This window comes from Artemia franciscana, chromosome 5, assembly GCF_032884065.1.
Source record: "Artemia franciscana chromosome 5, ASM3288406v1, whole genome shotgun sequence".
Classification (NCBI taxonomy): Eukaryota; Metazoa; Arthropoda; class Branchiopoda; order Anostraca; family Artemiidae; genus Artemia; species Artemia franciscana.
In genome coordinates, this window is record NC_088867.1 from 37,022,086 (window position 1) to 37,034,211 (window position 12,126).

At 36.2% G+C, this 12,126-nt stretch overlaps 1 protein-coding gene across 1 annotated transcript in view; it reads left to right on the forward strand.

The window, feature by feature from the left end:
- The first annotated feature begins 949 nt into the window (after positions 1-949).
- The window catches only part of LOC136027362 (neprilysin-1-like), a 159,578-nt gene continuing 148,401 nt past the window's right edge, over positions 950-12,126 (forward strand). The window contains exons 1-2 of the mRNA XM_065704529.1: positions 950-1,222; positions 6,504-6,661. Coding sequence (XP_065560601.1) covers positions 965-1,222; positions 6,504-6,661 — 416 coding nt within the window. The 5' untranslated portion in view covers positions 950-964. The remainder of the gene's footprint in view (positions 1,223-6,503; positions 6,662-12,126) is intronic.

Here is a 12,126-nt window from a genome sequence, read left to right on the forward strand (position 1 = left end):
TATTTAATATTTTTAAGGGATGGATATTTAAAATAAGATTTGTAGGTTACAGAGTTGCAACCATTAAATAAAAACTGAGTGGCAGCCGAAGCTGAAAAAATGCTAGAAATAACAAGGGTTATTTCTAATAACCTTTGATAGCACTAAGGAAAATGACAAGTGAATATGGGAAGGAGACTTAAGCTTCACCCCAACTATGGATATGTGATGCCATGATAACAAGCCTGTGAGGCTAGTGGTGATAAATAAATATGTACTTGTCTGTTATCCAGAACATACTCAAGAAGTTTGGTTTCTTTGACCTGAGTAAACCGGTTTTTCTCTCTCGTTTGGCTATAATTAGCTTATTCTTTCGTGAAATATTCTACGATGCAGGTATATTTTAATTAAATGTTCATTATATACAGGCGGTTAGGTTAGGTATTTAATATAATGCGTTCTGGGTGGTCTGCTTTCCAATAATTCTTTGTGCTTTCCATAATTTTGTCACCAAAAGTATTATGTGTTCATCATATTTTGATCCAATTCATTATGATTAACCTAACTTCACTTTATTGTTGCGATCACTATCACACCTAAGTGCCAAAGGCAAAGTTCGATATTTTATTTAATTAGGTGTAAGTATACGAACAGTCTAGTACAGAAGGATAGGAAAAGAGGATACATGTTAAGAAAACAATTCTTACGTCATAATATACAAAATAATCCTAGATGACATATTTTGCAGGGGAGGAACCTTTGACAAAAACTTCGTCAGTTCTTGATTGCTATAAAGAAAACAAGCTAATTTTCTCAACTACAAGTTGTTTGGCAAATCATTATGGAGTATGTAATAAGTATTCTTTTCCGGTTTCAAACAGGTAGTCTGTACAGAGTTTGCTCCAGTATTTAAACCCGTCCCTAAAACTGATTTATAACGGCCAATGACTTTATCGCTGCGTAACTGCTAAACTAATTTTATTGGATGCTCCAGGTCTTCACAGGACAGTTGATGAAAAGAGATCAGACTAAGCGTGCTTGGAACCTGAACATGCCAGAAGCTTTAAGTGATGATGTGTTTGTGGAGAACGAGGTGGACAAAGGTCAAAATAAATGTGGAATTGAGAAGGACCTGACTCAAAATCTGTGGAGAAGACAGAATTTAAGAAGATTAGCTGAAAAGAACGTAAATGAATCCCTGGGATTTTTCTCCGACTTTTTACCATCTGATGTCTCTGAAAAGGTTAGTTTGTAAGATACGATAAATGTTTTCGTCTTTTAAAATAATTTTTGGCATTGATGCTGAGTAGCGGCTCTTCAAAAGCAAAAATCGATACTCGTGTCTTATACAGACCATTGGGTATGAAACAAGGGTAAAATTCTAGTTTAGCTACTTTTCGCTATCTTGGAAAGAGGTTATGTTAGGAAAATGAAACTTTCAGCAATGAATCCAGGGCTAAAAACATACTCCAGGAAGTTATTGCCAAGCTTCCATGTTAACCCTCTTCTGATTTCTAAGTCTTAGAAATTTGCTCACTTGACAGGTTTGACCTATTGAAATTTTAGAAAAAACCCATTAACTTTCAATGGTACTTATCGGTTATATAATAGACACTCGGGAAGTGAAGTTTGATTAATGCTAATAAAATGAACCAAAATATGATGAGTAGATAATAGTTTAGAAACAAATTTGGGCTATATATTTGCACATTGGAGGAGGGGGTAAAGCATAGCATATATTAAATGCGTAAACTAACCATTGCTGTATTTAATATATGTTTTGCTTTAATATATGTACTGTTTGCTTTAATATATGTACCCAGAATGCATAATTGTCGTTAAGAATCGTGTCAGAAGGAGGTCTTCCTTCTGCCTTTACTGTCGCCCGCCACATGTACTCTACTAAGCATAATTGCCTGTTCTTCAGTCCCTGGCAAATCCCAAATCTTAACTTGAACATCCATGATGAGACACTATTTTCTATCACTAGTCAAACAAACTAACCGGTTATTATTTCATCTGATCTTTGCCATCCAAATGATCGACAGTATAAAGAAGTTACTTGACCAGTTTCTTGTGTCGAAATTTTATAGTTTTGTATTATAGGCCTATACCTTTTTTATTTAGTACCTTTTCAATTATCAGTTTTTTTTCTCTGATTTTAGTTTTGAAATTGTGATTCCTGTTATTTTAACAGAATTTTAAGCCATATCAATGGCTTTCTTTCTAAATTTAGGAAATACATTTGTGGATCTTTGAAACCTCATAAATTGGGATTGAGCAAAGTTGTAAAGTTGAAAACTATAACAAAGAATTATGGAAATGGGGGTCGTCATTTCATTGTGATTAACATAAATTAATTTCGTGAGTGTGGTCGGTTTAATACCACAAGCACCGAAAAATCTTAATGAAATAAAAAAGGACCATTAAATTCCTTATCTCATGTTCTTTCCAAATATTGTATTCGCGTTTTTGAAGGTTCACCACCCTACCTGTCTTGGCTTTTTCTACATTTAGCCATGGCTTGATGCCCGAAACTACTTGATTTTAATTAATAATCAATGGACAAAATTAAACGACATCATTTTTATACAATCCTAAAAAGGCCTTATGACAGATTTGCCTCTCACTCACTCGGACTATTTGTCTTGGCTTTTTCTATAATTAGCCGTGGCTTGATGCCCGCAACTACTCTCCAAATGAATGAGAGGCAAATCTTGCATAAGCCCTTTTTAGGATTGTATAAAAATGGTGTCATTTCAATTTTTGATAGATAAGCCTATCTATAATCCGTTCATACGTCATTTCTAGGGCGAAACCAAGGTAGATAGTCATAGAACTAAGGGATGAAAGATTGGATTGATGTTGAGTTGACGCGTGACGGAGGATGTCCACTTGACTTGTGTGCAAAATCTAGGACTGAATTTGCTTGGACTCAAAGGCGATTTGAAGGTTTATTTAAAGGTCGATTTAAAGTCCTTCGTTTGAGAAGCTCAGCTATAATTACACAATCTTGGTCACATTTGCATGTACACGCTCTTTTACGTCCTGCTTGATTGGTTACGTCCGGCTATGTCCTAATATAGAAATATTAGATGTCCTGCTTGGTTGGGTAAAAATAGACTTCCGATCAGGGTTGCCAACTTGCTCACATTTCGTTTGAAATGCACTCTTTTATACCTTAGAGGTGATGCGCAAGTAGCGGCAGTCGTGCGCATACAAATTTTTTTTACTTGCACACTTAAAAAAATCACTCTTTTTGGCCTTGATTTGCACTTTCCTGGACGTCAGCAGTTGGGAACCCTGGTTCTGATGCCAAAAGCTCAATACAGGGTTGCCAACTGGACAGTTCTTATGTCAAAAGGACAAATTCCTATGTGCCGGGACAAAACAAATTAAAAGGGCAAAATGTGTCACATTTTATAAATTTGGGACATAAAAGGAAAAAAAGATATATTTTTTTAATTTATGACATAAAGTGAAACATTTCCCAGCTGGATATATATTTTAGCAACAGAATTTTTATGTTTATATCGGTTTCGTGCTTTCACATTAGGCCATTTTGTATGAAGGTTTTACATTGATTTTTTTCATGTTTGATGTTAACTGGTCACTTCGGGCGAAGTTTACAAAATGTTTTTGGTAAAAAAAATAACCTCTAAGTTTTGAGATTTGAAAATGGAAATATTTTAGCCAAAAATGACACATTTTTGAATGTTCAGGGGACACATTCATGGACCAAAATGCTGGTAACCCTGGCTAAGGTGCCTGCAATAACTGGAACTGAGAAGTCACAGATCAAGAGTAATCTTAGATCGTACTAATAGGACGTAAGAAGAACACGTGTGGCCTTGGTAATTAGCTACTTTCTTTATGCCAAGGAAAAATGTGAAATTTCTAGGGCTATTATGATTTTTGGCATTAAAAATTTAATTGAACTGTGATAACGAAAAAAACCACGAATGTTGAGAAAGTCCCTACTTCTACAGTTTTCACGGTCAAGGATTGATAAGTGCGTTATAATCAATTCTTTGTCAATTTTGTGAATAATTAATTAATAGAAAATAATATTTTCAACGAAAGTTAAAAGAGGGAGATTCCAGAGAATTCGTGACAACGCACTAAATTAATAAGCGACTCGTACCGATAGTAATCAAAACTATAAAAAAAATCGAGTTTTGATAACAGTATACTCATCGCAAGTACCCGCTTTTTAAGCTGATTCAGTATACATAACATACACTAGGGTTAATTTTACCCATCAAAAGTCAGGGGCCTGAGAAGGATATCCAGCACAAGACAAGCCGGCATGACTAGTGAGTTCTGAGTTTGGATACCTCGCTGTTGGAAGCTGGGTAGATCTGCATTACAGCCAGAGACTTTTACAAAGAGGCTACACTTCAAACACAAAAACCACTTATATTGTTGATTCTGATCTGTACCTGTATGCAAGAATGATAGAATCCGTCAATATGTTTATGTTTGAGGGGAGTAGGGACTGATATTTAATACATTTTTATTCCTGGAAAATTTTTGGGTCTACACTTTTATCATTGGTTCTAGGAGGAGGGGGGGGGTCACAGAGTGCTTCCCATTGTGAAAATCTTTTCTGCCAAATAAGTACAACCAGGAGCTTCGTTATGTTGATTCGAAGGGGTAATGTTTCTCTTTTCCTATTCTGATATACAATGCTTCAATGTGTTTAAATCTAAGTATACAATGTAGTTAAATATCAGAATACTCTATTGTACAGGTCGCACTGCCCCAGCCACGCTTCTGCGACATTCTTCTGTGAAACCACGGCAAATATGGTAACACAGCTTAGGTGGAATAAACTCAATATAAGAGACTGGACCAATAAAACACACGTATTTGAGGATTAAAATAAAAGAATTTAAGCATCGGGGCAAAGAGATAAAGATTTCTAGAAAAGTTTCCAACCAAACTGTTTCTTTCCGTATAGATTCTAATTTTCTGATTTTATGTAAGTTTTGCTCTAAACTTGTTATTCACCTAAGAACGAGGACGAGCGCCCTCTAAATGTTGGAGAACTACAGAGCTATTGGCCACCTGCAATTATAGGCTTTTATTCTTTGTTTTCTTTCAATTTCAATTCCAGGTTCAAATGCCTGCAATTTCTGATGGAAAATTTTTGTTCACCCCAAAAATAACTTTTGACAAAACCTTTTTCTTTTACAATGTGGATTCCAAATGGGCTTGGAATCATAAGGGTTACCGTTTGAAACTTTGAATTTATCTGCATTGCCTCTGAAGGAAGCTGTGCCATCATAAAAGTAATCCTACTGTCTTTTTCTCCTTATGACTATGTTTTTCACTTGGTAGTGACCAAATACCAATTAAGGTAATAATTCAGTGCAGCAAAGTATTATTGAAAACTGGAATCCGAGCCTGATACCTGCAAGTTTAGGAGTCTTAGTAGTATCTTTAAAAATTTACAAAGTTGAGACCTCTCCACTTAAGGGTTCAGGAATAAGAGTTGAAGGAAAAATACCCAAAAGCTTGATTGGCTACAATCTGGATCTGGGAGCTTTTCAATAAACGTTTAGGGGACCTTGGAAAAATGTAGCGAACCACAATTAATTTTGCTAAAAAACTAAGGAATAGCTTTCTTTTTATCAGGAAATCCTATTAGATAGCTTTAACATAATATGCTCTTTGTATCACAATTTTAAATTCTAATACTTATGCTATGGTGGCTTGTGTCTAATTTCCTACACCTGATTTATTTTAGAAATTTTCACTTGGGGCAGGGATAGGTAGTGTCTCCTTTCTATAGCTTTTTACCCTTCCTTTGGAAACCCTTAAAAGTGAGTGTAAGGCAAAGTTCTGACGGAAAATGACAAGTAGTCCGCCCTCCAAAGAAAAATATCTAGCTATTTTCAATTTGTGTTTCTGCAGAAAAAAGTCTTTTTCGACCGAAAATCATCTTGCGCGGTGGTATATCTACTATTGCCTACATAACACAGATGTAGCATTTTATAACATTTCCATAACAGTTCTAATGTAGGGGTCTGAGGGGAAGGTAAAGGGCAGTCGTATCACCATGTACAAATGTTAACATTAGTTTGGATGTTCCTTTTTGCCATTTATGTTTTTTTTATTAGTTCTTGAATAAGCAGTAGTTTTCACGTTTAGAATCAATCCAAATTTTGTTTCGGATTTGCAGTTACAGCTGTCAGGATTGAACTATTCTATTTGACACGTGAAAGTTTTTCTTGAGGTGCAACATTCTCGGCTTAAGATGGAGCTTCAAAAGGGAGTACTCAGGTATCCAAGGCCGTATCTGTGGGGGGTGGGGGGTGGGGGGGGGCTACCAAGCTCGCCCCCCACCCCCTCAGAAATTTTCGCCCAACTCGTGAAATGGAACAAAAATGCATATAAATAAATTTTTTATGCTTTTTATAGTTTTACCCCCCCCCCCCAGACAAAAAATCCTGGATACGCCCTTGGTTGTACCTCAGGAATATTTATTTGACTTTGTTGACATTTTTTTAATTTTTCAGCTTCCGAAGATATTGCCTTCGCGTCGTCAAATAATGTACAGCCAGAGTTCAAGAGTGGAACTGATACGGCAGATGTCTCAATGCAGTAGCACTGCGTCTCATGGCCGACCTCTCAATAGCTTGTCAGAACCGGAAGTGATCAATTTTACTAATAGAAGGTATACCCTGGTCCAGAGTACCTATAAACCAAAACTGAACTACACATAACACCGTGTAACACCAAATTAACACCATGTAGTTCAAGCTTTAATTTTTATCCTTTGAATAAACCTATGCAATTCTAATAGAACTGCTTACACTGAATTTGAAACCTTAATCAATCAGGATGTTTACATCGCTCGCAGTTTTTGTGCTATAAATTTTTAAGTTTACTTTTGCGATATTTGAATAATTCTAAAAAACTTAACTGTAAAGAATAGCTTTCTGAACATAAATTTTTATGTTAAATCACAAAATTTAATCAGGATTTTTTTCCTTCCCCTAAAGTTCTTGTTGAATTACTTTTTGAAATCTTTGTGACCTTGCTGCTACGACAGACACGAACAATGCTTCATATAACTGATAACCCGAAAATCAACCCTGAAATGTAAAAGAATTCCGAATTTTTATTATTCATATGTAACAAAGATAAAATCATCATAAAAGGCATTTTTATGTCAAGGAAATGAAAAGGGTAATTTGTCTCATATTTGCACGTACTCTGTTTTAGACACTTACTCCGTATATGAAAGGGCCTTTTCCTCCTCAACGCCTCGCTCTTTACACTAAAGTTTGACTCTTTCTCTTAACTGAACTTTTTGAAACAGTAAAAAACTTCTCATATACGGAGTAATTTCTGTTCGTTTTAAGTTTTAATGTCGCTCCTTACTTTCATTTAAAAAACTTGTTTTTTTTATTTAATTTCTGGACGTTTTTGAATTAATGCATGTTTTGATCTTGGCTCTCCGCACATAAATAATTAAAACAAAATTTGCACATTAATTTTTTGGGCTAAATGGCTTTCTCATAGTTTTAATCGGAAGATTTTGAGAAAAAAGCAGCGACGGAGGAAGCCTAATTGCCCTCCAACTTTTCGATTACTTAGAAAGGCAAATAGAACTTTTAATTTTTTACGAACGTTTTCATTAGTAAAAAATAACACGTAGCTTACGAATTAACTTACTTAACGAACTTCTATATTCGCATGTTTTTATTACGTATTTGAGGGGATTCACCCCTCGTCGATACCTCGCTCTTTACACTAAAGCTTAAATTTTGCCCCAATTCCTTAAGAATGACCCCTGAATCACAAAGGCCGTAGAATAAATAGTTGAAATTACTAAAAATACTTTAGCGTAAAGAGCGAGGAATTACGAGGAGGTAAACCCCTCATATGCGTAATAATTTCTGCTCATTTCAAGTTTTAATGCTGCTCCTCACTTTCAGTAGAAAAAAACTTTTCATATTTATTTTTTCATTTTTTTTATAAATAATGCTAGAAAATCCTGCGCCCCCTTCATTGAAAGTCTCTTCCCCCTCCCCCATGAGAAGTTCCTCCATGGAAAGATCCTCCCACGTAACCCCCCCCCCCAACTCTCCCTCCCAAACCAAAAAAATCCCCCTTAAAATGTCAGTACACTTCCCAGTAACCATTACTATATGTAAACACAGGTCAAAGCTTGTAACTTGCAGCCCCTCCCACGAGGACTGCGGGGGAGTAAGTCATCCCCAAAGACATATTTATTATGGTTTTCAACTATGTTGAACAAAATGGCTATCTCAAAATTTTTATCCGGTGACTTTGGGGAAAAAGTGAGCGGGGGCCTAGGTCCCTCCAATTTTTTTGGTCACTTAAAAAGGGCACTAGAACTTTTCATTTCCGTTAGAATGAGCCTTCTCGCGACATTCTAGGACCACTTAGTCGATACGATCACCCATGGGAAAAAAAAACAAAAAAACAAATAAACACGCATCCGTGATTTGTCTTCTGGCAAAAAATGCGAAATTCCGCATTTTTGTAGACAGGAGCTTGAAACTTCTACAATAGGATTCTCTGATACGCTGAATCTGATGGTGTGATTTTCATTAAGATGTTAGGACTTTTAGGGGGTGTTTCCCCCTATTTTCTAAAATAAGGCAAATTTTCTCAGACTCGTAACTTTTGATCGGTAAATACTAATCTTGATGAAACTTATATATTTAAAATCAGCATTAAAATATGATTTTGTTGATGTAACTATTGGTATCAAAATTCCATTTTTAGAGTTTCTGTTACTATTGAGCCGGATCGCTCCTTACTACAGTTCGTTACCACGATCTGTTTGATAGTGAAATTTAACTGGTGGATACTAAAATTTGTGCATTCGAGCCTATATCCCCTCCGAAAAGCTGATCCTCCTTGAACAAAAAAAAAAAAAACTGCACGTGGCTGATTTGAATAAGCTCGTAGTATGAACCTAATAAAATAATAATTTAAGTAGTATTGGGATGTTAAGGAATTTTCTTAAATTGATATCTTCAGGGAATTTTAATCACAGAGGAATCGCTTGTTGTTGTTGTCAGCAGACTATACTTTGGAAAGTTTCATCTTTTCAGGTAGGCAATTTTAACAACCCTCAGTCAGAGCTTACATTTCTCAGACTACCATTTAAATTTCTTACTTTTACGTTTTTGGTGATTTATGATGACTGAAGTCGCTGGCTGCTCTGTTTTTCAAAATATGCATGGCACTGCCATCTATTTTTATGCAGATAGCAATTTTTGGTTTAATTGGAGAATAAGAACCGGTATGTCTGGTTTTCCTTGCTTTCACAGCTTTGTGCAACTACCATTGGAGAGAGCAATTTAGCCAAGAATCTCAGAAAAGTTTCCTAACCAGAAATGGATCAAGCTAAAAAACAAAAAAAAAAAAACATGGGAAATTACTAATTCGAAATGATTAATTTCAACCTTAAAGGAAACTAACCTATTAGTAAATTTGAATGAAGCTAAAATAAGTGGTACTAGGATCTATATATTAATAATTTTGGTGATTTGACTGATTTTTATGAAGCATTTGTATCAGCTTTTATTATCTATTGGATTCATTAACTAGTATTATTAGTAAAAGCGGTGATACAGTGAAGATGTTAGAAGTAGAACAGCCAAGACGATGATGTTTTTTTTACAGTTGAAGAACGTTTGGAAGGATAGAGAGATAAGAATGCGAGCCAAGATTGGAATGTTGGAAGGTACGGAAGTGAGAGCGAGAAATGCATTTGTCTACGAACGTTTTTGGGCACCAGTTTGACTAACTGTCAAACAGAAAGCTGTTGGAGAAATATGGTTTGATTCCACTTTCTACAGGTATAATGAAGGAAAGGCTGAGATGGTTAGGACATATTTAGATGAAGGATGGCAGACTGCCAAAGATTGTAGTTTTCTGCCATCCATGCGTTGCCAAGTGCAAAGGTGGTCCTTCCTGAATGGGCTGAGAAGAGGTCACAAGGAAGAATATGAAGGAAATTACGGAGTGGATTAGAGTGAGGCTTTGAATACATTGGAGTAGAGGAGGAGTATGCACAGTTATGTCTTCCAAAGGCAGCTTGGTGCTGCAGCGAGTTCTTAGCAGTAGTAGTAGTTTCATCTAGCATCCAACCTGTGAGCATCTTGGTTGTTACCTGGTGAACAAAGTTTATCTTTCAGACCATTAACCTCTTAAAAAAGATGGTTGGACGAAGACTAGTTTGTCCCGAATGTAGACCGAGAGTCTTTAAGGACTCTGTAAAATATGGAGGGTCCAATTGCTCGTTCCAAGAGTGGAAAAGTGTGCCAAAATTCATAGAGCTAATTGGAGTGAGAACTGGTGTTGTCCGGACTGCTCCTCGAATAAAATTTCAACTATACAGGTAAATTCTTTAAACTCACCCATTTTACCTTCACCTCGCACCCCCTTTTTCCAAACTTAAGAGATAGGACGCTTAATATCTTAAAGGAACTTAAATCACTGTTGCCCCCCCCACCTTGCAGGAGTTGATTCCAGCTTCTCCCTACCTCCAGCATGAAGGGACGCCCCCCTCTTGAAGCTGCTTGTCAGACTGAGAGCACTGCCAGTTTTACCGTCGCCCTGCTTATATGAGGAATATATTCACACCGAACCCTACTCACGTTCCACCAGCGGTAATATAACGTACCAAAAACCTTGTGTTAAAGATTTTGTTTGCCAGACAGAAATCTGCTCTACTAATTAGGAAATTCTTAAACCAGAGTCTGCATTATGGCTTTTGAAATTAAAAGACAGACTAGAAGAGACATTACGGTACATTTCGTTCATTATTACTGACCTCCTATTTGTGCTCCCCAACTGGATATCTATTGGGTGGAAGTTATCATTTTCCCCTCCTCCTGCCCCCTATTTTAATTTTAAGCATACATTCTCAGTAACTTATGGCTCTTTCCGCTTCCTTCAAGATGCTAATCTTCTTTCTCTTGGAATGTGGCTGAATACTGAAGATTGATTGGTATGATATTTATAATTTGCATGATCTCGATGAAAATTCACAACCTTTCACAAAAAGCTAAACGATAAATATCTAATTTCTTTCCCAGTAAGAGATTTAGAAAGTGCTCCAGTGACAAACCATTCATTAATCAACCCATAAAAGCGCTAACTAGAAAAAATTTAATCTTTTTAGAAATGGTAAACTGGATGAAGCTAGTAAACTAAGAAAAGCAAATAAAAAGGAAATACGTAAATCTTCTCTATCCTACTGCAAGAATAAGGTCAATGAATTGTTTACCAATAAACCAAAAAATTGGTATTACGAGGTAACAAAGTCGTGTGGTAGGAGTCTAGACCAGCTTGATTTCAACCTACGTGAATCCCCATATGTTAGTGCTAATAATCTTAACAAGTTCCTTGCTTCTATCGTCCAGAGCCTTCCGGCATTGTCTTATCAATTACCTACTGATGTTCTCCCACATGCTTTCCCCTCCATATCTCTTGATCGAATCGAATTCTCGTTTCGATCTTCGATCGAAAGAAGAATTGGGAAACCGCGAAAAACATGTGTCTGCCCTTTAGATATCCCATTTCCTCTTTTAATGCTTTCAGTGACTTTCTCTCAAAGCCTTTGTCTGTTATTTTCAATGAGATTACTGAGTCTGACCAATATCAGCAAATTTGGAAACAGGGTTTCATAACCCGCTTGAAAAAGAATGACGAAAATCTAGTTTTGAAGGTGTTCGTCCTATTTCACTCACTCCTATATTCTCTAAACTATATGAAGGATTCCTTGCAGATTGGCAAAAGGAGAAAATCCTACCTTTTACTGATATGAGACAATTTGGGAACATTAAATCCACTTCTACTTCCCATTACCGTGTTTTTCATATTGACTCAATTGGGAAAATTATCAAAAAACCTAATTGCTGGCTAAATTTAATTTCCATTGACCTTCAAAAAGCATTTGACCTTGTTAATCACAATATTTTAGTTGAGAAACTTGTAACTGATTTCAATATTGATCCTTTCCAGGTTCAATTGGTTGCCTCATTTTTATCAAATAGATCACAGGTAGTCAAATATCAGAATCAGTGTTCCAGTCCTCTCCCTGTCCACAAGGAGTACCCAAAGGTACTCTCCTAGGTCCCCTTCTTTTTTTGT